The 27,334-nt window shown below is 45.7% G+C and overlaps 1 protein-coding gene across 3 annotated transcripts in view; it reads left to right on the top strand.

Annotated features, from left to right (window-relative positions):
* Window positions 1–27,334, top strand: part of MACROD1 (mono-ADP ribosylhydrolase 1) — a 2,692,027-nt gene that overhangs the window by 507,953 nt on the left and 2,156,740 nt on the right. The window contains exons 4-5 of one of the 3 annotated variants that reach the window (XM_085626022.1): window positions 20,808–21,188; window positions 21,900–22,334. The exons of the other annotated variants lie outside the window; for them this stretch is intronic. Of the exons in view, the coding sequence (XP_085482148.1) occupies window positions 20,808–21,187 (380 nt within the window). The 3' untranslated portion in view covers window position 21,188; window positions 21,900–22,334. Of the gene's footprint in view, window positions 1–20,807; window positions 21,189–21,899; window positions 22,335–27,334 lie in introns of those variants that run through there. 3 annotated transcript variants of the gene reach the window in all.

The raw sequence follows: 27,334 nt of genomic DNA, 5'->3' as shown, positions 1-27,334 counted from the left end.
CACAACGTGGCAGGCACCGCACGGTGCCTGCCAGCTTGAGCATGGCAATGTAGGGGGGTACCATAGGTACCCCCCAAGTGCAGCCCCACACCCCCCGGGGGCCCGCAACGGGCCCCCAAAGCAATTCCTGCCAGCCTTTCCATGGCGGCGATGGCCCTGAAAACCCGGCATCATAATATGGATGGCGGTGCCTCCATATCATGCCCCAGTTCCGCCCGGGCGGCAATCGTAACAATTGCCGACCGGCGGAAAAGCGGCAGACGGATTTTCCATCCGCTGCGGTACCCCCCGCCATGGTAATATTGCGGGGGGTAAATGTTGTTGTGATGGTGGGCGGATCGCCACTGCCGGCCGGGCGCTGGCGATCCACCCGCCATCATAATGGCCCCCTTTTTTGCTTTTTCCACCTGGGTTTTGCTGATTCTCCTAAGTGACCTCTGGACGTTAGGCACGTTCCCACTGCAACTAGGGAGTGAAAGTGCGCCTGCCCTTCCTATCCGTGTTTGGAAGTGGCGTTGGTTCACCGTTCTGAAACATGGGCCGATATGTCACTGCAGACCAGTGGGTGTGATAAAACACATGAGCAGCTTGCCATTGTAGGCCGCTGTGAGTGCCCACCTCCACCTATGGTGCCTGTGATAGCGTGTGTCCCGCCTGCCAATGAAGGCTAGTGCGTGTACACAGACACATGTATTACTTAAACCCATATCCAGTCTGCTGTGCAGGCTCAGGATGGTGCACTGGCACCACTGGTGCTGGAAACGATGTGTCCCTCCTGCCATCTCAGGTCGGGGTGCACAATAGCACACGTGCGCCCAGGTAGTGAGGAATGCTTATGTGTGTTTTTACTACCTATGAGCCCTGCTCTGCCCATAAGTTAATATGGGGAAGTGGTTGAAAATACTTCGCACTGCAATGGTGGAGTGCATTGGAGCAGCCTCATGATGTTTCATATCAATGGATTCGCAGTGCCAAACCCTTTCCATTGGTAAAGGGAGTTTTGCCATAACTCACCTAGAAATGCCACTTATTGAATATGGATATTTCTATGCTCCAAGTGTCTCGGGGATTGTGGTGTCTGTCTCCAATGGAACCAGTGGTCAGAGGGAGCACATCTGTGTATTCCCCACTTGACAGCGGGCCTCCCACGGGAATGGCAGACCTCTACCATTTGAGGGCAGAATGGGATAGATTGAAGCTAGAGGTTGTGAAACATAGCCTCTAGGGCTCGGTTCATGGCCCACTAAATATTCGATCTGCATTCCAAGGCCCCATGGCAGATAGGCCTACAATTTAGGGGGAGACATCTATGGTGCAAAGGGAAAAAACCCTAAACCACCCCGACTTCAAAGAGACATGACATTATATCTACAGATGCAATACTTCAGCAAGGGGGAGATACAATTGTGGGGAAGTGGAAACGGATAACCTGGACTGCGTGATGCACATTGTCAGAGGACTCTATTATGCACATGGAGCATAATTGTTGTCTCAAAATGCCTCACTGCAGGCCTCCCTTTCTCTTGGAGATCTCAGGGACATCAAAGATCTCCCCTGAGGGACCTTCACCATCTACCTGTGACATTTGTAGAGCGGTGTCCTCTTAAGTGCCCATCTCGGCTACTAAATCCAAACTGGTACCCTGGTGTGACCGTGGACGTAAGTCTTGTGTCTGGAGACTGGATTGCCTAGTGCGGAACCCCAGAAATCTTGCCCGCATCTAAAGCTTGTGGTTCCCGTACTGAAGGAATCACGACACTCATAAACATCTAATGGTGGTGAGCGGATTCACCGGTTGTGGGACCCCTCGTGGTCTGTTTTGTCGATCTTGCTGCATTTCTCTTGTGCGACATGCAGACTGCATGCTCATTGCGTGTGGTATCCGATTCCCAGGGTGCGACCCTCAGAGTTAGGGGTGTACCCAGAGTAGTGCCTCATTCTACCTCATGTGGCTTTGCTGAACTTGCGCTTGCTGTGTGTGACTGGACTGGTCTGGTGCAACCTGTGTCACCGTGCACCGGACGTTGTGCCTCATTTCCAGTGAAATAGGGAATTGCAGCTCTTTGCTGTGTATGTGACCGAAATTGCCTGGTGCAACCCAACTCAATGTGGACCGGTCATTGTGCCTCATTTCCAGTGAGGTACAGAATTTGCAACTCAGCGTGTTTGAACTCTGAAGTGCCTGGTGCAACTCATCTCTGCCCTCTCCAGACGCTTTCCCCAGGATTGCCTGGGCATGACCCAGATCATCGTGTACCGATGGGAGAGCCTCACCCTATTGAGAGGCTCCACTGTGTTACTCCCCATTCATCGTTTGATCCCTTGTTGACCCTCATCGAGGCGGACCAACTGCCCTCTCAACACGTGGCCCCTACTGAAGACATCTTGGCACCAGGTAGTAGTGAGAGAGATCCACTGGGTTGAAGAAACTTTTCCAAGACCGTTTGGAAGCGGGTCAAGAGACTGCATGACTCCTTTGTGTTTTGAGACCTGTAGGTGAGCTTCCTGAGTGGCTGCTAACCTCTCCCTTGTTTAAGTCTTCCTCCTAATTAAAACTGTTACATATTCCAACCTGCTTCCTGAGGACCCAGCCTAAGTGTGACTTCGGTCGTGTGCAGCCCAATTTTCGGGAGGCAGGGTTGGGTATCTTTCATCCGGGGGTATTGGATAATCAGGGTGAACTAAAGGGTGGGCCATGGAGTCTGCAGAGGGTGAACCATTTACCTGCTGGGTACCAGTGGCACCGCGTTAGGGTGCTGAGTGTGTATTTGTGTGTAAGAGCGTGCCGTACGGACTGACTGATACCTGTCGTCCTGCGTAGTGGTGCAGAGTGAGCATTTGTGAGCGGGAGTGATCGTGTGCGGAGCACCTGTGATTCACTGCACTGGGCAGTGGTGCCGCCTTATACGTTGATTGGTGCCAAAAGCACAATACCTTTTGACACTGGGAGTTTCCCGCATGGCTCCGGTCTGCGGTATTGCTATAAAGTGTTCTATTCTTGTGTATGTACATCATTTTAATATTGTGCACCGCATAAGGGTGCTCTTTCTCAATTGGGGGGGGGGGGGGTAGGTGTTAGATTAGGTCCGCAGTGTGCAAACTAGTGATATAATACCAATATGAGTCGGCCTAGTACTGCTAGTAATAGTTCTGACTGTGTTTTATGCCCAAAAGTATATGATGGTCATGTTATAATGATTGAATATGTGTGTTGAATATAAACGTTTTTACATACATCCTGTGGGAAGTCACTTTTGTGACGCTTCGTGCATTTATCGCGAGTGGCTGTTGTGCCTTTGCTTTATACATTGCCGCTGTAGTGAGACGGACTGCTCAGTGCCAAGCTACCCAAGGGTGAGCACAAGTTATACAGCAAGTGTAATCACCTGCTTGGCTGGGGGCATCCCTTCAGCCAACCAGACACTGCCGGTTCCAATAGGTACTCACTAAGTTAACGCTTTCATTATTATGAACATATTCTTAAACTTAGCATGAGCTTTTTTTTTTTAGATTTGGCTTTAGCCAAGACCTTTTAATTTTGTAATAAATATATGGACAGCATACTTGCAGGGGTTTTCCGCCAGCCCTCTTCATTCATAAGTCTGCTATTGTGTCAGTCACATTTCGTCTGCACACTGTAGTATATAGCATGGGGCAGTGGGCCGCCCATGTCAAATACTGACTGACTTCACAGTAAGTGATCACATTCACACACACACACACACCAGTTCCCTTCAGTGCCAGGAACTACTATGGTAATGTGTGCTTTTTTAGTTTTTAACTATTTTTTTCTCTCGATTACCTGGCTCTTGGAAGCTTCCCCAACAATGTTTTGCAAAAAAGCATTACAAAGCAAGCAAATGACAAAAGGATGACAGCCAATTCCAGACCTATTGGCTTTGCCAATACTTGTTTGTAATTACAACGATCTCACTGCACTCACAAGATTAGGCCAGCTCAGATGTATATTAATAACCAAATATCTCAAAACACAACTCATTAAAGGATCACGAGTTTCCAGTCGAGTTGTGGGTTTGGGAGGTGTGTGGAGCAAAGGAGCAAGCATTCTTCTAGCAGAGATATTAATCATTCCTCAAAGCCTTCTTACCACACTTTCTGTGAAAAAGGGAAGATTAAGTCTTGGGAGTCCACATAGGTGTTTCGCATAAATTGGCCTCATCAACATAGGAGTACAGTAAAAAGAAAAAAAAGGCTGTACTCATGATGCTATTCATATTGTCAACAACCAGGCATTTTTCCCATTACTAGGCAAAGATAATTATTACAAAATTTTGATCATAGCAGGTAGACATCTTTGGTGACCACAGCCAAAAAGCAAGGCATGGCTCTTCTGGGGAGCACTGGTTTGCTTAGAGACTACAGGAGAAAATCGAAAAGGGCTATTTTCTGGTAAATTTGAGAACAATATCATGAAAGAGCATCTCTCTACAATTAGCACTTAACTTTGATTTTTACACACCGATATTCCATTGAGTGAATGGAGTTGTTGGGTTTCATTTGACCTACGTTCAATCTGTAATGTCATTAAGACAGTGTATTTTAAAACAGACGCAATACCAAGTGAAAGCGTGCTTTAAAATCAAGTGTGCTATTTCCAGTGTCTCATAAATCGGATGTGTGCTCCACGCTGGCCGGCCCCTGCGTTCTTAGCAAGGTTAGCAAACGTGCCTACAACCCTTAGTGCCTCCCTACCCTGCAACAGCAGATTTTGCCTTTCGGCCCCTCTTTTGCTGAAGCCCGACTCGCATTGCTGCGCTCCTCTTAGTCTTGCTGCCAGATTTAGAGAGCTTCCAGCAGCCCGTGACATTTTTATTCCTCTGTTGACTATTTTAAAGCAAATTGAATTACCCGAGTTGAGTTTATATTTTGTTTTCCCTCTTAAATTTATGTTTATAACGTCCATTTTGTTTCTTTTTTTTCTAAGCTCATAATTTTTTGTTCAGTATACAGCAGTTTCCTTGCCGCTCACAGGAACGATTCTCCCTTTTTTCATTTGCTTTTTCTCCCTATTTGTCATGCCCCCGTCTCTCTCTAGCTCTTTCTTGTTGTCACTGTTGAACACTCCTTCTTTCTCCACCCTTGCATTGTAGCCCAGTTTAATGTCACTGGCCTTGCTTGGATCTCTTCACCTGTCTGACAGGTCATCAATGTTTTCCACATGGTTGTCAAATGGCCCCATGCCATTAGCGTGACTGTCAGCCTATCTTTGTTTTCCAGCCACCAGCCCTATCCATGTAGGGACTTGAAGTTTCACATTTCCCTTTATACCCCGGGACCTACAAGTCCTAGCAGACTTAATGATGTTGGCTGAAAAAACCAGGACTATCTCAAAGTCACCCTAATGTGATGTGGTCGATTGGACTGCTGTGCTTCTCTCCCTTTTTCCATGCTTAAGTCGAAGTACCTATTGTAGTAAGGTTGGACGCATAGAGGTAAGTCCAAATATTTATTCAGTTGCTCAGAATAACGAGTTTTCAACATTCTAAATGGCCTCCCACTCAAGATCCTAAGGGAAGAGACCAAGGGTAGGAGAGGGAGAGGGGAGGAAAAGTCAGAGGGAGAAACCAAGGCTAAGGTTACAACACATCTCCCTCCCAAAGGAAAGAAGAAGAAGATGAGGAAGAAGAAGCCAAAGAGAGGAAAGAGTGAGAGATGGAGAGGAGAGGAGAGTGAAAGATGACTCAAATGGTATATGGAAATACAATTCCTAAAACAAAAAAAATATAATGCATCAGTGACACAGAAAACTACGACATTACAAAATCTTTTTGCCATGTAGGTGGACGAACCGATCTGCTCATTCTATCTTCTTGTTCTGTGCAGCCCTTTGGTAATTCGTGTTCCTCCCCCTCTACCCCAGAGGGAATCAAATCTGAGGGACACCTGGCAATTCTGTCCATGTTCCACATTTTACCATTTTCTAGCACCACCACATTGTTTTTGACTTGCTTTATTTTTTCTGGATCGTAGAATTTGTCACCTTGGTTACTCGCCCCCTGGGGCTTCTTTACAAGGACCCACGGTCCAATTTTCCAGTCCTTCCTTCTCATGCCCCACTTCCTGTCATATCTGTCTTTGTACATCTTTTGTTGCCCGACCACTCTGCTTCCAACCTCCTCCAGGGTTAATAGTGACATCCTTGTTCTTGAACAGCCAACTTGGAGAAAGTTTAGATCCCGCTTTTCTCCCTCTCAACATCTCAAACGGGGACAGTCCTGTCGTGGAATTGGGAGTAGTGTAGTATGACCATAACATGTCCCTCACCGTACTCTCTATAGGTTTCCCTGAAGCTACAGCCAATTGAATGGACTCTTTCAACATTCTGTTAGCTCTTTCTACTTTGCCATTGGCCTTGGGGCAATATAGAGGCAGATAGACAGATCCTTAAGAAATTAAGAAATTATTTCATTTCTTCAGACGCGAATTGCACCCTATTGTCCTTAATGAGGGTTTCAGGAATACCCTCCCTGGAGAATACCTCAGTTAAGAAAGACTTGAGGGACTTAGTGTTGACAGTGCTGACAAACTTATGGGAGATCCAATGTGAGAAATAGTCACTGAGAACTATTAAGTACCTTCCCTGTGGACCCATGGCCTGTATTGGTCCTGCTATGTCAAGACCCAATTTGTTCCACGTAATGGTGGGTACTTCAACAGGAATGAGGGGAGAACGTCTAAGGCTTTTAGTTTTGTCACTCAGGCTACAAGCCAGACAGTCCCTGACCTTCTCTTCCAAATCCATATAGGGAAACCAGTAATCGGATCTAAGCTTGGCCTTGCTCAGACTCCACCCCAAATGCCCTTCATGAGCTAAATTTAGTATTTGCTCTCGTAAGCCTTCAGGCGGTACAATCTTTCCTGATTTCAATATGATATCTCCCTCCAAAGATAGTTCCTCCCTTACATTCAAGAAGCATTGTAGTTCCTCTGATAGGTCCCTACATCTGTTGGGCCACCCCTTGATTATAAAGTCCCTGACTGCCTTGAGTTCTTGATCTTGCTCTGAACTGGACTCCCACTGATCTTGTAAAACTGCGGGCACACTGATCTCCAAAATGGCATCCTCAATGAGCTCACAACCCTCCTTCTCCTTAGCCACAGGCGCTCTAGATAAGTAATCTGCAGCACTGTTCTTAGCACCAGGCACATATGTTATTCTGTAATTAAAAGTTTGGAGTCCCAGAACCCACTTAACTATGCGAGGAGTGGTGTTCTCCATTTCTTTTTTTGCAAGAAGTGATAGTAGGGGTTTGTGATCAGTTCGTAGCTCAAATGGTAGACCCCACAAGTAAAATGTAAAGTGGGTGATGGCCCAGTAACAAGCAAGGGCCTCCTTCTCTACTGTGGAGTAATTTACCTCAGCCCCAGTAAGGGTCCTGGAGGCAAATGCAACAATTTATCTTGGTTGTTTATGTTTTGGGAGAGCGTAGCTCTTATGCCCTTGTTACTGGCATCGGTGGTAAGGATGGTCTCCCTCTCCGCATTGAAATTTCCAATGTGGGGTGCACATGCAATGGATCTTTTCATTTCCACAATTGCAGCATCATGTTCAGCATTCTAACTGAATGTCCTATCCTTCTTTAGCAAGTTCCTGAGGGGTTGGGTATGAACTGAGAAGTTTTTTTTTTTACATATTTGGCCATGTACTCGGCCAAACCTAGAAATGACCTTATTTCATCTTTGGATGTGGGTCTGGGGGCTTTGACTAACGATTCTACTAGGTCTGTTTTGGGTTTTATTCCTTCCTCTGAAATGGTGTGCCCCAAATAGTCCACTGAAGTTACCCCTAGCTTGCACTTGCTTCTTTTGGTAGTGAATCCTGCTTCCTTCAACTTGGCCAGAACCTTTCTAAGATTGATATTGTGTTCACTTTTACTGGACGCATACATTAGTATGTCATCTTGGAAGCACAAGGTCTTATCACATTCTCTAAGTATGTGCTGCATAATTCTGTGGAATGCTGCAGCAGCAGATGCGAGTACGAAAGGCATTTTCAGAAATGTACAATTGGCGAACCGCTTGGTGAAAGAAGTCAATATTTGTGATTCAGGATGTAGGGTGACTTGGTGATACGCCGACGATAAGTCTAGAACACTGAAGTACTTGGCGTTGAGAACGGTGCTCAGCATCTCCTGTATCCTGGGTAGAGGGTGCCGGTCCACCCATATGTTGGCGTTGAGGTCCCTCTAGTCCACACATAACCGGATGTTCTTACCGTTGTCCTTGGTGGTAAGAACAATGGTGCCAACCACTCTGAGCTTTCAATTTCTTCTATAACACCCTGCCTTACCAGCTTTTGCAACTCCTACTTTAACGTTTCCCTCATGAGGAGTGGACTCGATCTGGTCTTGTGCACTACAGGGTTGGCATCTTCTTTGAGAATGATCTTGTGCATGTATTTTTTTAATTTGCCCAACTGATCAGAAAACACCTCTGTGAATTTCTTGCTGACTTCCCGGCTTACCTCTGTAGGTTCTACTAGCAACACTTGGTTTATTTTGTTTGGATCAAGTGTGATGCCCAGTTCCTTTTGGTGTTTCCACCCTAACAGGCTGGTGCCTTTCTTAGTAATATACACTTTTCCTACTGTGTGTCTACCCTTGAAGGATATTCCCATTCTTACCATGCCTACTAAAGGGATGGGTTTCTTATTGTATCCTCCTGGTTGGATGTCAGCAGTCTCTACAACTAGATTATGAGTACTAAGCTTCTCATACAATTTCTTCTCTATTAATGTATACGGAGAGAATGAATCAGCGAAGACAGAAATACTGACACCATCAAGAGCTATGTTGCATGTAGAATATTGTACAGACTCTTCTACTTTAACTTGTTTAACCTGAAAAATGTAATCTTTTCTTTCATCACATTTATGCTCAGACTCATTTATCAGGTGTACTTTTTCACTTCTCGCATTACACACTTTGACAAAATGGCCCCTTTTATTACATTTTCTGCAAACCACATTTCTCACAGGGCATTTCAAATTGTTCAATAAATGGTTGTGGTTACCACACCTATAACAGCGAACATTTTCCAACTTATTACGGGGAGCATCTTTATACTTCTCACTAATTTTACAAACTGCATCTTTACTTACTAGAGTTTTAGCTTCTTCTCACTCCTTGATAACCTCTGACCCCTTTTTCATTTCTCTTATGCACAATGCAGTGAGTTCTATTCCCTTGGCAATACTGATAGCTTCAGTCAAATCAGGGTTTCTTGTGAGGAGCTCCTCCTGTATTTTCTGATCATTAGTGCACCTGACAATTTGGTCCCTGATAAGGGAATCCGTAAGTGTTCCTCTTAAAACAGCCACATATGCAGATACTCTCTCATCCTTCTATTGTTCACTTTTAAAGAATGTGTGCCTCTCTAAAACTATGTTAATTTTCTCTTTAAAGTGTGCCTCTAGTTTTCTTAAAGTGTAATCATACACATCTACACCTGCTTCTTCCCTCTCCAACTCTTCATCCACATCTCTTCCAGTAATATCTTCATACACCTTCCTCCCTTGAATACCCAAGTTGTGAAGCAGAATATGCTGCTTCCTAATTGATGAAAAGTTCACACCTCCTATAGCAATCAGATATGATTTAAAAATCCCAAGCCACCTACGCCATGGTAAATCTAGCTCGTCTAAATCGTTCAAGAAAGGTGGTGGTTGGCTCATGCTTGCTGCAGCCATAGTGAGGGAGAAAAAGCCTAATGAGGATAAGACCCAAGTTTCCTAAAGTTACTGCAAAAAGACCAAAAGCAAGGAAAACCATACAACAGCCACAGTACCTGAAAGAAAAACAGGTTAATATGAAAAATTGCAATCTGTCACTGTAACATGCTAAAAGAAATACAGCACTATGAGGAAGACTAGTAGATGTGAGCCACTATGAACTTAACACAAAGTCTTCTCTCTATGACACTGCTATATCATAAAAATCACAAGAAACCTGTAATTATCTAGTATGAGATTTACACAGTCCTCTTTCTATTACACTTGTATAGGAGGTCAGACACTCCCCAAAGAGAGTTTCCTGTAAAGTTGTAAAGTGGCACCCCTTGTGTGAGGCACTGACGTGGCCTTTTTAGCGCTGACGAGAGAGACGTCGATGGCAAACTGAAGCCGATGCTGAGAGAAAACTGACTGAGGTGGGATCTGGTAGTGCAGGAAGGATCACCGGAAAATACCCACATTCAGCTGGTAGGCTCCGGACCATACAAACCAGCTAGAAATACGACGCCGAATTCCCACCAGAGTGCGGGAAAGCACCAGCAGAGGCGTGGGCTGAGAAGATTGTAGGGAAGATTGTAGACGCTGCAGATCCTCACACCGTTCTGGAGTCCACAGATCAAAGCCTTCCCATGCGGATGCCGCAACGGGAGCTGGGGCGCCAAACGAATCACAACCCCTGGCGCCTCCACCCCATAACGCAGGAGACACAGAGCAACACCCCGCAATTGAATTCACTAGGGGTGTCTCCAAACGCGCGGTGGAGGTTGGAGGAGAGGGCAGGTAGCATGACCCTGATAGAGTCTAGATGGAAGCGAAGCGTCGCTGGGGTGAGACTGCTTAAATCTGCAATCCCAAGCGCCTTCCAGACCCCAACTCTAAAGCACAGCTGACACAGGAACAGCGCAGAGTTTTCTCACAGAACTCCTATTTTGCCAGGAGCCAGACCTCGCAGAAAACAAGCAGTGCCCCAAGCGTAAGCTGGCAAAACCAAACTAGGGAAACAGCACTAAGTTCAGGTGGAGGACACGCTGTGGTGCTGGCGATAAGTGCTCCAGGACTTTGTGCAAAAGAACACCAGGGGAGTAGCAAGGCTTGAACTCACCACCGCAGGACTACCAGAAAACAGCCAACGCCCACAGGAAGCAAGAAGGGTGACCAAAGAGATATCAAGCAGAATCTTGAACCCACTGACTGTGATGATGAATATCAATCGCTGTCCCTGTCACAGCATCCCATGTATTGTCGCCAAATATTGTAGTAAGAGCGGACGCATAGAGGTAAGTCCAAATATTTATTCAGTTGCTCAGAATAACGCCTCCTCTAGTCAGTGTACAAACACCTCAATGAGCGAACAGTTCTCAAAATTCTAAATGGCCTCCCACTCAAGAGTCTAAGGGAGAGACCAAGGGTAGTAGAGGGGGGAGAGGGGAGGAAAAGTGAGAGTGAGAAACCAAGGCTAAGGTTACAACAGTACCCTTGATGTGGAATTCTTCAGAGGTGCTATTTTGCTCCCCTTATCTTTTTAGGTGATCTCTACCACTGTAACCTGATGCCTTAGTTACACCTTTTATTCATGGTGTTCCATTGCCAGGGCAGTCTCATCAGAGGGCGGACACAGACAAGGACATTAAACATATTAGAACCTTCTTTCCAGCACTCTCTCCAGTAAAACAAAATACCTTTCAGTCATCAATGTAATAGCAGCTTGAATGTAATAATCTGTAATATGTCCAATTCAAGACCGAAATCCAAAGTTAGCACATTTGTTATCTAATTTGCAACTAGCACCTTTTGGTAGTAAGGAGGATGAACCTAGATAGCAACTCAAATTGAAGTAGATTAAATCATACAATATTGGTTGAAGACTACATATAAAATTATTTTGATGTGCGGTATATTTCATGTTGGGGAACCACTACTACAATTTTGCGAAGTGATTACAGACAAGGACATTGCCTGTTTGGGTTTCTTAGGGCCAGAAAGGGCATACAGCCAGAACCCCTGCTCTACTGAAACTTAAAGTCAAAATAAAATCATGTGCATCACTCTGCACCGTGTACTGCCAGGCCCCACATTCACAACCAGATGTAGATGACCCATACTCTCACTGTCATTGGTACAACACATAGCCCCAACCTTGTACAGTGTCTGCTAACTGTCGCACACACTCAAACTAGAGAACACACATTCCAACTTGTCACCTATCACAAGATTGACACCCTCTTAATTACAGAAACATAGTTCTTGCCCACATCTTCACACATCTTAAACGTTCTTCTTCCCCCAGGTTACAGCATCCATTGTATGGATGGCGCACTTAAGGAGTGAAGTGGCCTCACTGTCATCCATAAGTCCTCCTGGTCCTGCACCCTAGGCAATCAAGTAACACTCAAATTCATGGACAGTTGCTGACATGCCATTTTCCCCTCTCTGCAACTCAGAACTCCACCTTCCACTTCCTTCTCATAAAGAGGCCGCTTGGGAAAAACAAGGACTTTGTGGATGAATTCTCAGATCTCCTCAACACATTGTCCATTCGACATGCCCCCACCACCCTCTTGGGTGACTTCAACCTCCCAGACAACACATTTTCAATAAAACACAAAAGACACCCTTTTCAACCTCATCAATACACCACAGTGTGCCACACAACCAACACACGCCAAAGGCCACATCCTTGACCTTGTATTCTCAACATTAATAACAATACAAAGCAAACCACCCATTCCCCTGGACAGGACTGACCAGTGTGCCATCACTAGCTCCCTGCTCCGCGTTCTACCAAGAAAACAAGGTCAACACAGAACAGAAAAAATCTTCGGGTGCTTCAAATACCTCCATGCTTGAATTCATCTCTCACCCTAATGCTTGAACTCATCTTTCTTCACTGGATCAACTCCACGTCCGACACCAACACTCTTCTCAACAACTGAAAACTGTTTTTTTTGGAAAGCTATTTGAACATCCACACCACAATAACAACTCACAAGTACAAGCCAAATCCTTGAGCACACTGGCACTCTAAAGATATTGCTTACAATAAACGATCCATACACACAGGAAGGAAAATGGAAGAAAAAGAGGACCTCTTGATGCTTAATGTCAGTAGACCTTTCAGAGGGCCACAGGGTTTGCAGGGGCTACTGGGCCCAACTGTGGGGGCTGCCGATGTGTACTAAAGATGTAGGCCTGACCTACTATGGATTCTGAGCAAGTGGACCTAGCACTCCTACACCACTTGCCTCTCAGGGTTAGCGTAGTCTGAGCAGTCCAAAACTCCCTCAGGGGGAGGTGGATACAGGACAGTGAACACAGGATCACAACTTAAAATGTGCATTGCCCAGCCAAATACTCACTTTTGTGAAAAAAGAGAAATATTTTAGTTTCTAATGCTAGCCGCACAAAGGAAAACTATGACATCCACTAACAATGACACAGTCCCGAGGTCGTGGCTGTAATGTTTCTTTGCCGATTCTTTGACCTGCCCACTCCTTGCATTAGCAATCATGGTCATGACCCATTCACTATTGGTAACATCCAGAGTATGCCACACTAGTAGTCTGAGCCTCAAGAGTCCACTATGACTCTGACTTAGTCAGTTGTGTTCCAGCGTTACTGCGCTAACTTAGCAGGAAGTTCCCCCAGCGTCGGCCGACCCAAAACTGGTCTTACTTGCACAGTTAGGTGTGAAGTGTTCAGAGTTCCTGAGTGAGCCTCATCTGTGGGTGCTTGCAGCATCTGCAGCTGAGTTCAGGTGAGTCGCCGCACACAGCCCCAGCAGCAGCACTCAGCGGGTGCAGAGTATATCCCTCACGGTCGCGCTCCTGAAGTGATCGGAGGGTCTCTGTGGCTTCTCCTGTGGGGTAAGTGTTCAGTTGGTCTCGGGGGTGGCCTTGACGAACCGGTCCGGAGTCCCTCAGCTGGGTGATGGTGCGCAGGTGCTCCCACAGTGCTCTCAGTTCTCCGTTGGGGACACAACAAGTCTCAGTCCTTTGTGCTCACGGTGCCCCCTCTGGCATACACGGTCACCGCACAGCAGTCTTTTCCACTACAGCCCCTCCTGGCATATGGGATCACTCAGGGCCGGCTTTAGAGATTGTGGCGCCCTGTGCGACAATCTTTGTTGGCGCCCCCCCAAGCAAACATTTTTTGTGTTGAGTTGTATGGTTTTTAACCGCATATTAAATATATACAGCCAAGGGTATTCTCTGTGGCTCTGGAGGCTGCAGGAAGGAATACCACAGCACTGTCAGTGGGTCAAACCTAGGGGTGGCTGTAGCGAAACTGCAAGCCTGGCACTGGGCCAACCCTGGGTCTGAAGTCGGGGACAGCGCAAGAGTAACACATTATTCTTTGTTAAAATCTGCAAAGCATGCAGCTGACGTTAGATTATGTGGCAAATGCGGCACATCCATTACTTTGAAAAACAAACAACATCTCTATCAGTCCATATCCGAATGCGCCGCAGAAGAATATTCATTCTAGGTTAAGCAAAGTGAATGAACATACATGGCTATAGCCCGATATGTGCAAACCGAGACCTCGATGCTCATAGATCATTCCGGATTCTAGGCGCAATGTTTTTTCCCGGTTACTTTCACTTTAAATCCCCGATTTATTTTTTGGATAATTAATTGAAATTACACAATACTAGCGATATTCCAATGTCAACCAATACCAGCAGCTGTCGACTATTAGATAAATATTACATTCAAAATCCCCATTCTTGCAGATTAGCGTACTTTTAAAATGGCTATTTAAAGACAAAAAACTTTGGCACAAAATAATGAGCACATACCGACAGGGATAAGTCACTAGTTTCCATTCAATGTTACTGCAGGCAACATTCTACCGAATACTTTACTGCACTGTTCAATATAATCTTTTCAACAACTTTATCCAGCTAAATACGTTTTAATTGATTGATGAGGTTGGTATGGGGGCGTGGCTATGGGTTAGCGTGTGCCCCTTGTACTTCACAGGCGCGCAGCATTTCCGACTTGCTCAATAAATGGGGCTGCTCGAGGCAGCGCCGTCTGCGCCACTTGAGCGGAGTTTTTTGGGATCCGATCTAGCGCCTCGTTTTCCATTAGAAACACTTTTCTGTTGGGCGCAGAAGGAGCAGTCCCTGCTTTGTTCTGACAGCACCAATACTTTTCGAATACTTTCACGGAGCTGTAAAGTGCTGGCAGCTTCGTTGCTTATTAAAGCGCAAAGCACACGGTTAATTATAGCGCCCAAAGATAGCTTCAGGGCACAGGGATCAAAGTGTTAACCCACACAAAAGTTTGGAGTTTTATCTAACTTGGAAGGGCGACATTCTGCATAGGGCCCTTCGGGCTTTCTTACTATCTACTGTGACCTGCTGCTTGACCTCCCGGGAGCAGGTGCGGGAGCACACAGAGCTATTCCCAGCTAAATACAAATTGCAAGTTTTTGAAAAAGCTACACAAGGGCAGGTGAAGCTGTGATGCCTGCGATAGGCGTTATATTTGATGTAGTGTGTTTTTCAGGAGTATATTATCTGTAAAGAAAAGTTTGAGATGAAAGAGACTCCTGCTCACAAAACAAAAGACGAGCGTGAACACCCTCACGGTGACGCATTCCGCAACCAGAGCAGTGTTTGACGTATACCGCCACAGGGGGGGGGGGGGCAGAAGGTGGGGAGGTCATCACCCTATTTGTTCATTTAATTTAACACTAACTTTTGATTAACAAAAAAAGTTGACCATCACATATAACTAACTCACTTTATGCTGCAGAGTGCCACTGCCAAAATCCCTGCCGTGGACTGGAGTCGGAGAGACCGCGCCACCAATTTAGCCGTCGGAAGTATCTGTCAGGACCCGCCCGCGTGCGTCCCGCGATGTAGGTTTACGTTACAGGCAGGCCGGCAGCTAATCAAAACGCAACGCATGGGCGGGCAAAAGCGTGCGTGCCTCCTGATTTGTTAACATGGTTTTCCTCTTCCATTTCTACGAAGAATAACATCGTAGAAAAGAAAGAGGGAAAACTGTTTTAACAGGAGTGACTGCCGATTTAAGAGACGCAGGTATGGTGGCGCCCGGCGCCCCCCTGACCTCGGCACCCGGTGCGGTCGCACCGCTCGCACCGCCCAAAAGCCGGCCCTGGGATCACTGCCTCACTACTACACACAGACTACGGCTGAATCGGTGCAACACATGGCTTAATTTACGGAGGTCTTTTTGTGGTGTACACAGGTCGCCGACTTTGTCCTGTACACAGGCAATGACCCGATTGGTGCAGCATCTATTTCCTCACACCTCGCACAGAGTCCACTTGACAGAGCTTCTCATTGGAACTCACTCTCTCCACTGCTCTCCTCTTCCTCACAGGGCACACTGGTCTTGACAAGCAGGCAGGTTGTTGGTGGTTCAGGCTCCAGGGCAGGATTTCCTGGGTGATGTCCCAGCAAGGAGAATTTCAGGTCTTGGCCCCCAATCGTGGTCACAGTCAGAAGTCTTGCAAAGCTTCCCGTACTCACACAGCCTGTCTGGCTGCTTAGCAAATGACACATTTTGGGGTCTCAAACCCTCCTTCTTGTAGTCCATTTTCAGACACCAAATGTGATTTAGGGTCCTAGTCTTTGGAGTTTTATGTTGGGGTTCTGCTTCTTTTTAAGAGTTCACTCCTCTGCTCCCGCTTCCTCTTGAAAAACCAGTCTGTCACAGCAGGAGTTTCTTCAAAGCTGGCCATGGGAGTGACTAGAGTTCACGCCTCAATGTCAGCCAACGTGATATTTGCATCAAAAGGTTATCCCAGGGCCCCCAGCCCTACTCTTTATGATTCTCTTATCAGCCCCATCTCCTTCCGGAGATGTGTCCAGGTCCCTTTCTTGTGATCTCCCACTGAATCAAAGAGCACTACTTGAAGTGTGCAGGGAAAACCTTGCTCTCCCCTCCACAGTGTGTATCCCATTCAGCTACCAGGGTTATAGCAATATACAACTCTGTCTGCGGAGATCACGTTACCCCTCTCCTTGTTTTACCTTGCAGGCCTGGGGCTCCCAAAATGAAACCCAGTGCCCTACATGTATTGTACCAACCACCGATACACATACACCCAGTGTATGTATACTGCATACATGCACACCACGGTACTGTACATTCCATGTACTGTACAACTTATGGGGGACACATACATTCAGCACTTGCATTTACCATATAAGCACTGCCCAGCACTGTATCCTTCATGTATTGTACAACTCACAGGCACCCATACACCTAGCACATACTTTCACCATGCACATGCTGCTCAGTACTGCATTAACCCTGTATTTTACCCTTCCCAGGCACACATACACCCAGCACAGATGCACCCCCCCTGTGCAGCACTTCACACCAATCTGATGTAGACCAAGGATGAGTTACACTCACAACAGACGAACTTTAAAAGTGAGTGAGCCTTTAGGCCTCACTCCAGTGACACAGGTTAAAAAGGGGGTGTTCACTCCTACTGATCACTACACAGTATGCTACCATCAATGTGCTCAATCTGCTTAAATCCGAGTGAAGGAGTAGCCCTCCACCACTATAAGGGTAGAACTTTGGGCACCCCTACTGGTCCCACAAGACCGCAATCCATGAGACAGGCCTATGTCGTGGTGCACACATGTTGTGTATGACAACAAAAATCAGCATTAGCGATCCTGACATCAGTACAGTTGGTCACTCAGGGCAGGGGTGCAGGTCTGTTACCATTCAGAGGACGTTTCCGTTTCAACACTGAAGTCCCTCGGTACAACATGCAGACAGCTCATCACATCAGCCAAATCAAAGTACTATACCACTACCATAAATGAAGCTGCCAACAGAAGCACCATCCTGTTCAAGACAATAGCACTGCGTCAACCCCCTGTGGATCCACCAATTCCTCACTCCACAGAAAAGTGCAGTGCCGTCAACCGCTTCTTGAGTGAAAAAGTACAGAAGATATGACAGCAAATCGGCGATTCCAAGCTTGCTTCATGCCTTACATCTTCCCCTTGTAGAATCCAGCAATGGTCAGCCTTGGCCTTATCTCTCCCAGGTCTCACTGACATATTCAACTCTCTCAAAACCAATTCTTATGAAGATGATGTCTTACCATCATCCTTCATCACCACTCTCGCTGGAGATTCTCTCTTACCTCTCCTTACTATTACAACGCCTCCCTCATTTAAGACAACTTCCCAGAAGCTCTCAAGACAGGCCAGATCCTCTCACTCCTAAAGAAGCCTACAGTAGAAGCTGATAACCCCTCCAACTACCGTCCCATCACTCACTTACCATTCATCAGCACAGTCATTGAAAATGCAGTGTATGTTCCACTCCAAGATCATATTAGTGCTAAACCATTTCCTGCACTATTACCAATCTGGCTTCAGAACACGCTGCAACACAGAGTCTGTTACCTTACACATTGTAGATGATATCCTCATGACCACAGATGAAGATGCCCCCTGCCTCCTGAAATTGCTGGACCTCCCAGCTGCCTTTGACCTAGCCGACCATCCCACCCTCATACGCACAGTTTTTAATACTGTTCACCATCACTGTCCACTGGTTCTCCTTCTACATTTCTGACTCACACCAGTTTGTTGTCATGGGCATCTAGAGGTTACAAACAATCTGTATCACCTGTGGATTCCCCCAGGGTCCAATACTGTCTTTTGTCATCTTCAACCTCTACATGGAGCCGCATGGTGCTCTACTCCAAGATAACAGCATCAATATTCTCCACTAGGCTGACAGTACACAACTCTACTTGAAAGTCTCCTATGCTTCTGATATCCAAAGCCTCAAAGACTGTCTGCACATCATCCAGATCTGAATGTCCAGTACCTACTTAAAGCTCAACCCAATCAAGACAAGATTCCTGATATTTGCCAAGAACAACAAACAAAATACTTGCTCAAACCTAGCTCAATGACATGAACCTTGACGGCTTCCAACCCCACCTTTCACCGAATGCCAAGTCACTTGGATGCACCCTGAACACCAACCTCACTGTCACGGAACACACTGCTAAAAAATAAAACTGGTACCAGCTCTCTCTTTTAAAGAGAGTCAGACTTGAGAACTGCTGTTCAAGCCCTTGTACTCTTGCATCTGGATGGTGGTAATCCCATACTCCATGGCATCATAGACTCCACACTTGTACCTCTTTGGGGCATCTTGCACACCACGCCGTGTTTCATCCAGGGCCAGAAGAGAAATAATCACATAACCACCAACCTGATGGTATTCCATTGGCTCCCCCTGCTAAACTGCACCGTCTTCAAAACCAGATGCATCATTTACAAATCCATCACAACCAGCACTCTGCTTATCTTGTAGAGAAGCCCTCCATCTCTGCTAGTGTTCTTCACCTCCACAGTCAGTACACCATCCAACTGCAGACTAAGAGGTGTAAAAAAGAACAAACAAAACAGCAGACCTTTTCTATTTATGCATTGAGGATCTTGAACGACATCCCTGCCCTGTATCCATCAGGACTGCCCCAACCCTGCTACATCTGTGGAAAGAGTTGAAGACACACTTCTCCACAACCCAGCTTCATCTCCTATTATTGGTTGAATTTGTGCTCGTCTTTTACCATGTATAGTGCTCCCTGCCTTTTGGCTAGGTTTACGCTGTTGAAGTACCATACATAAATTACAGTACTACCTAAATTGTCTTCAAACTAGATAACACTTGACTTCCTTTTATCCAGTTCTCCTCATCCTGCCTGATAGTCACCTACGCCAGCCTTCCAACCCACTTTAACTCTGTGCAGCTCTGTCTGGGATCTTGGTCCTCAAACACTGATCCAGTTCACAACTTCTTCCTTATTGACCTGCTGACTTACTCCCATGTCCCCTTGATGCGAACCTATCGCAGTCCTAGAAGCTTACAGGCACATGCATCAAACCTTTTTGCGATCGCAAACGGTGCGAATCGCAAAAATAGGCCGTTTGCGATCGCAAAAGTCAGTGTTGAAATGCATCAACTGTATATTTGCGAAAATCCATTTTTTCGCAAATATAAGGAATCGCAAAACATTCTGCGAATCAAATAGCGAATCGGTATTAGCGTGTCCCAATTAGCGAATCGCAAACAACGATTCGCTAAATGTATGCATGACAAATCGCAAATAGCGATTTCCATGAAAATCGCAAATTAGCGATCGCTAAATAAGAAGGATCACAACCAGGTGGTAATCATGAGTGCAAATCACAGACAGGTGAAAACCAACTGAAACCCATTTAAACACACCCAGAATGAGCCAGCACTGTTCACAATGGCAGGGATTTACCTGATGGCGAGGAGGATGAGGCTGCAGGCTGCCGCACAGAGACGGAGGCGAATGAATGAGCGCATCTTCAGAGTCCGCATAACTTTGCTAGGCCAGCAAGAGGATGAGATATACGACAAGTATAGGCTCAATGCAGCAATGATCCATGATCTAATCAATGAATTGGACCCCATAATGCAACGACAGACACGTAGGACCAATGCCATCCCAACGCATGTGCAGGTCCTATGTTGCCTACACCTTCTGGCGTCAGGCAGTTTTCAGGGGGTCATTGCTGTTGCGGGAGGTGTGTCACAAAGCGCACTTTCAAGAATATTGAAAGCATTCCTTGATGCCATGATGGCCGTGATCGGGTCTCATATCAAGTTCCCTACCACCGCGCTTGACCTTGCAAAAACCAAACAGGAGTTCTACCAGATAGCTCGTTTCCCACATGTTTTGGGTTGTATTGATTGCACCCACGTTGCAATATGTCCCCCTGCAACACAGGAATATATATATAGAAATAGGAAATGTTACCATTCCCTCAATATTCAGGTCGTTTGCAATGCCAAAAACATTATCACTGACATTGTTGCGCAATTTCCAGGGAGTGCACATGACTCTTATATCTTCAGGCAAAGTGGCATACACACCCGTCTTGTCAGGGGAGAATTTGGAGAGGGACATCTGCTTGGTAAATATGTGTTATGGTTTATCACTGTCATTGTACGTATGTCAATGTGAAGCTGCCACTGACTCTTTGCTCCATTACATGTAGGTGACAGCGCATACGCCTTGCGTAATTACCTAATGACGCCTTACCTCAATCCCACAACTGCCAATCAACAGAGGTACAATGCAGCACATATTTCGACAAGGAACATCATAGAGCGCACATTTGGGCTGTTGAAGAGCCGATTCAGATGTCTACATAAGACCGGTGGAGCACTGAAGTACAACCCTGAACAATGCTGCAAGATAGTAGCGGCATGTGCCATGCTGCACAACATAGCGACAAGGGGAGGAATGGACATCGAGGTGTCTGACAGCGATTCGGAGGATGGGAACCAGCAAGTGCCACAACACCATGCAGCACAAGGGGCAGGCGCAGCAGAAGGGCGTAGGAGAAGATTTGACATCACACAAAATTATTTCTGAGGTGAGTAATGATGACACAGAAACTGACTATTGCTATCAAAGTATTCTTTAATTAAATAAAATTGCCATGAGTGTTCAAGCACACTTGTAATCTGACCAGTGCAATGGACATAAGTGGTTTGCAAATGTCAATTCACTTGTCAGTCTGTGAAAAGTCAAATCCAAATAAATGGTTACGTCACCATAGTGGAATGCACTTGTACATGCCAGTCTAGCGCTTTTTCCCACGAACACCCAGACGCCTGTCAGACCCAGCATTGTCATCCGTTATGTTGGAAGCGGCGGGGGTACTGCTGCGTGTGTTGCGTCTTCCTGCAGTGCGGACTGGAACTGCCACACTACTTAGGCTTGAGCCACCCTCACTACCCTCTTCGGCCGTCGAATTGTTGGCCGCAATTGTGGAAGCATTTAGCAAATCAACTGCATTGGTGACCTGGTCCAGTGCTTTAGCCACATCGCCGCTCCAATGGCACATTTCAGTTTGCATGGTCACAGACCTACGCGCCAGCAGTGCAGTTGTCGTGGCCAATCTATTGTTTGATTTAGCAAACATTTTCAATTGCAGCATTAGTTGACGATGCTGTCTCTTCTGGGATACATTTCCCTCATGCATCACCTTGCTCAGTTGCTGCACACTTTCTGACAGTACTGCTATGTTGCTAGCCATCTTGCCAACTTGCAATTGTACTAATCGTGTGTTTTTTGTCTGCAGGCGCTGCATACGGAGCATCTGTCCCTCAAGACCACCCCAGACATCACTTGGTTGCTCCTCCTGCTGTGTCCTGAGTGCTCTTCCTCTCCTACGCCGGGCTCTGTGATTAGTTCTGGGGACCTGTGGTTGTGTTTTTGTGATGGAAGTTGTCTGGCCATGGCTGCCACCTGGTGTTGCATCAGCCTCATCATCTTCACACTCCATGGTGACTAGGGATGGAACAGTAGCCCTGCGTGACTTTGTTGGACGTGAGGGATTTATTTGCACCACAGGTGTGTCCATCTGTTCACCTGCGCTGGTGTCCTGCATGTCTGGGGAATCGCTATCCACATCTTCTACACGTTGCGCATCTGTGAGGTGAAACAGTGCAACACTGTATTATTTCATGTCTGTGATATTAATTGCACAGTAATAAATATCTGCCTTTGTAAATGATTTTATACTCTATTAAGCTTTTTTGGGTTGTTACTCTGAGATTTGACATTTTAACTGCTTGACCTGACTACATCTCCCATAATGCCCCTCACCTACTGAACGCATTGTGTACTGGATGTTCAGGGTCTGCACTTGGGCTGTACTGTGGTCGAGTTCTACCTTTACATTTTGTAACACTAAGAAAACATACATTCATCTTACCTTCAGATGTGTTTGCTGCTCCGGACGTGTCCAGCTGGGTCACACCAACAACAGCTTCTGGCTGGATGGTGGATTCAATCAAGTCCTCCATGGGAGTGTTCCCAGTGTCTGTTGGTGTTCCCCCTCCTGTCTTCTTTGCCTCCTTCAGGCGGTCAGCTATGCGCACCTTAGCCCGACTGCGCAAGTCGTACCATCGTTTTTTGAGTTCTTCAATGGTGCGGTGTGTCACCCCAATGGCATTGACCCTGTTTTGGATCCGGAGCCAGATTTTCCTTTTCTCCTGCTCTGCCACTTTCAATGATGCCTTTCCAAACAGCTTGTCATGGCTGTGGACTACTCCCTCAATGAGGGTGTCAATTTCTTTTTCTGCAAATTTAATTTTGCGTTTCCTGCCTGTTTGGCTCTCCTCTGCTGTTTGTGAGGCTTCCATTTGATATCACAAGTTTCTCTTCTGTCTCTGTCACACTCCTGTTCTGCTCCCAGAGCCAGCTCCCTCCTCTCCCTGACACTGTGCACTGGAAATGAGGCTGGTGCTGCTCACTTCCTGGTTGTGATGTCATCAGGATGCATCAAAAAGCGACTTCGGTATTAGCGATTTCGCTAATTGCGAAATCGCTATTAGCGAGTTCGCAAATGCCGAAATCGCAATTTATTTAGCGATTTTTAGCGATTCGCAATATTCTCGCAATGTTTTTGTTGCATCGTGTTTTGCGAGTCTTTATTTGCGATTCCTTAAAATTCGCAAATAAGGACTCGCAAACTCTCTTTTTGATGCATGTGCCTGTTAATGACTACAGCAGTGGCTTTTTTTTTTTTACTTCAGAACCTTAAGGTCGATTTTACCCAGCCAGTCAATGCCTGTATTTCCATCCTTCCTGTCTGATCCTTCCAGAAGCAGGTGTTTCCATTCTTCTTTCAGAAATTAATTCGCTACTCTCCCTGAGCCCCCCTCTGTGCTTCATTTGCATGTACGCATGTGCATAATGATGCAGGCGCTATTTTCCTTTTTTTTTATTGCCCCATCTGAGATGACTATTGCCAGTTGGGTCGGTAATTTGCACAAAAATAAGAATTGTAAGTGATTGTTATAGCAAATGGTGCTGCTGGCCTTTCCAAAAATAGTGCACCAAAAATGTAAATGCCTAAGAGGGCTGAGGGAGTGGGTGGAAGCTGCAGGGCGAGGTGATATAATAAAAATAAAGCTGCTGGGGGCTGACAGACAAAACTTCACATGAAGGAGAGAGCACAGCAGAGCCCAGGAGAAGATGGGGCTGAAGTACACGAGGTAAATCAGCACTCGAGGGAGAGAGCAGTACGGAGCAGGATTGGGGTGGTGGGCGTTTGTGGGAGGGAAGTAGCACACATGGGAGACAGCTAGGAAACACATGTACTCTCATGGAGTTCTGAGAAAGAAAAAAAGTAGTTCTCTAAATATGAGTAGTGTAAGTCAAGGATGACAAAGAGAGGCTATTCTGCAGAGGAGGTACAAACTGAAGAAGGAGAGGAAGGTAAGCTACTGTGTAAGTAGCAAACAAATTAAACTGACAGTAGAGCCAGCCGATGGTAGCAATGGCGGTTTTTAGCCTTCCTTAAGAGCTTGCTAATTTGACAATAGGTCTCGACAAGACCTACAAATTAAAAAAAGTCGAAAGTAGAGAAGTGAATAGGATCAAGAGCAAGAGTCTAATCCAATACTCAAGGCGCATTGATTGACCACATTCTAGTGTTTAGCCTATATTCTGATATAGAAGCAGGAATCTTCATCAGCAACCATGAGGCTGGGCTCCAGAATGCAACCATCAGTCAATGTCTACGGTTGGGTATCCCTGCAACCAAGGGTATTTGAGTACCTCGGTGGTAGGTGAAAAGGATTTCCTGGTGAAGTCTTTCTCTGCAGAGGCTTTGTTCAGTATCTAAAGTAGGAAATATTCTTGAAACTTGCTCTACTCTTCTCTCATGATGCAGTCCTTTTCACACATAGGAGTGATTGTGGAGTATTTTCTTCACAAGTGATGTCTTTCTTTGAGGGATTTCAGCAGTGATCTGAGTTGTGCAACACCAATGCTGATAGGCAAGAGTTTTTTGCTAGGACCTCCGTGGAAGGCTTCTCTAGTGGCCTCAGAACTACTGCTAGACAAAGGGTCCACATTTTAAAGCTTGAAGGCTACTTGACTTTAGTCAATGGGATCTGCCCAGCCCCACAGGGGAGTTGGCAAAGCTGATAAGCGAGTACCTGGAGGCTGAGCAGGAAAAATGTGATGTTTGAGCTAATGCTTCTAAACCGCTGGGAATATCTTAGTATTACCATAATGGTAGCAACCTCATCTAAACATGTTCCAAAATTATGAGTTTAGCCAGAACTGCTAGACTATGTCTTTTCTGCATGAGACTGCAAGCAATGCTAGATGAATCTTGTTTAGAACCACAGTGTTGCTGAAGGCAAACCCTTGTAACCCCAAGTGGTTGGTATCAGTACCCGCCCCTCCTCTTCATTGTCATTTCTTAATCAATTGAAGGCCGAGGAACGCCTCGACTGCCGGAGCAGCCTTGGGGCTATTTTTCATAGGTAGGGCTGTTGTACATTTTTTTAAAAGTACTTCAAATGGTGGTGATGAAAACCACAATGACTCGAATCACAAGAACTTGAGAAAAACAGAGGAGAACTGTAGTGTGGAGGAAGCAAGGGTAAAAAGGTGGTGGTTGTTTATCATTTATGTTACCATAATGTTGATGGGGAAATTGAAAACTCTGTGTCCGGGGCTCCCGATATCAGTTGCACTGTTGAAAGAGTATTGGTCTACTCAAATTTTTGTTCACAGTAAAGGTGCAGGAACGTGTGTTTTTTTTATTAAGCTGTGTCTACCACTGTTTTGCACAGGCCACATTAATTCACCCATTTCACCCTTGCTTGTTCTGTGTGAGGGATACATGCAAACGTGTTTGTTCACATCATTGCTTAAATTCTGCATCAATTCCTTCATTCTGGTACTGTGAATGTAAGTATGGTACATACCACCTTACAAGTTTCTGTCACTTGCCAAACACTGCATTGTTTATTTTTTGTAATTAACACTCCTGATGCTAATTCGGTAAACACATTTTCTTTTTTAATTTAACATTTACATTGTTAGGAGTATGATCATTTGTTTTTTTCCTGGTGGGAAATGGGCAGGGAATTAACATTCGCTGGCACCCCTGAACAAACTCAACGTTTAATTATAGGGATAGAAATATCACTTGGAATTCTATTCCATGTCTAGGTGTTAGCTTTATTAAATTATCCTTGCTCATTTTGAATGAGACATTTCATTATTTCATTAATTTAGAACACTTGTAAATACTATGTACAATACCATGGTAATCTCATGGAACTGAAGTAGGGGTGGGCGAAGCTCGCAGTTTCACTCTGCAGAATTCCACAAAGTTACATCAAAATCCTGTGAACATACGGAATTCGGCACGTCTCGCTGCTTGTGCTGCTATAGTGCGAGAGCTTGTTCCTCGCTGTAAAATCAGCGCAAACGGCACCACATGGTGCGGCAGAGGGTGCTGCTGCTTTCTGCGGCTCGAGTAGATTTTCTACTTGAGCAGCAGCTTTCTCACTTCGAATGGTCGTGACCTTTCGAGACCCCCTGCGGTTGTGCTAGCACCCGAAAATTGCGCATGGGGACACAAACTCTCACTCGTGCTCACCAACTTAACATTAGCGAGCTGTGCGTGAGAAAAAACTCACCATCGGTTGGTGGAGTTTTGCTGTAACTCCGCGTTCCAAGCAGAAAGCGAAGTGGGCTAAACTTAGTGAACTGCGCCAGCGGACTAGAATTTTCGCCCACTCCTACACTGAGGCTACGACTTGGTGAACAGACAGGTATTGTGAGGTGTTGTTTCTAGGCCACAATGGCTGTGTGTGTGTCTCCATGCCAATTTGAAGTACAAGGTTGAGAGACGTCTTTGTTGGACCAGATTCTAGAGGTTCAAAGTTTGGGTCTCGTGCGTGTCCCTGTAGGACCTACAGTCTTCACTTCGTTTTCCTTGCACTCAAGTGATCTTAAACCTGCATTTACACAGGGAGCAGCAAAACACAAGAACCAAAAAGTAAAGAGTAAAAAAAGAATTGACAAACGACTAACGACAAGCATGGGACAGCTGTAAAGCTCTACATCCTACTCAAGTCTGTCATTAGAACTTCCCCTCTAACTCCAGGTCTTCAGATAACCTACCAAATTAGATGCTATAACATAACATAACATGTGTATTTGTAAAGCGCACGTTCACCACTACGGGTATCTTGGCGCTGAATAACAGATGTTTGTTGGTACCCAACTCAATGGTACTCATAACCTACCTTTGTACATAAGAGTAAAATTATCGGGAAAAACTATCGATTGATCCCCCCACTGTTTCTTACTCTGGCACCTAGTCCTTGAAGGAGCTGTTTCCAAGCAAACGCATTACTGCGTGTCAGTCTTTTTCTTCAGATCTTAATGGTTGTAAGAAACACCTTGCAGCTTTAAAAGTGGTACTCCATATCCGACCTATTGAGGCAGGATTCTGCATACCATATCCCCGGTCGTTAGCTAGTGGTGTAATCATGTTAACAATGATAAAGTGTTGTGTGAACTTTATTACCAGATGGAGTGCAGCACAATCCTGTCACAATCAATAATGAGAGGTACCTATTCAGAGGTATTGCTTTCAAAAAGTACATTCTGATCGGAAAACCTTTTACCATAACTGAACAAGATTTGTGAAACCTCAGTGAGCCTTGGGTCATAAGACTCTGAGCTCCAGTCTTTCAC

The sequence above is a fragment of the Triturus cristatus genome, chromosome 9 (genome assembly GCF_964204655.1).
Source record: "Triturus cristatus chromosome 9, aTriCri1.1, whole genome shotgun sequence".
NCBI classification, from domain to species: Eukaryota; Metazoa; Chordata; class Amphibia; order Caudata; family Salamandridae; genus Triturus; species Triturus cristatus.
This window is presented reverse-complemented; position numbering and strand designations above follow the sequence as displayed.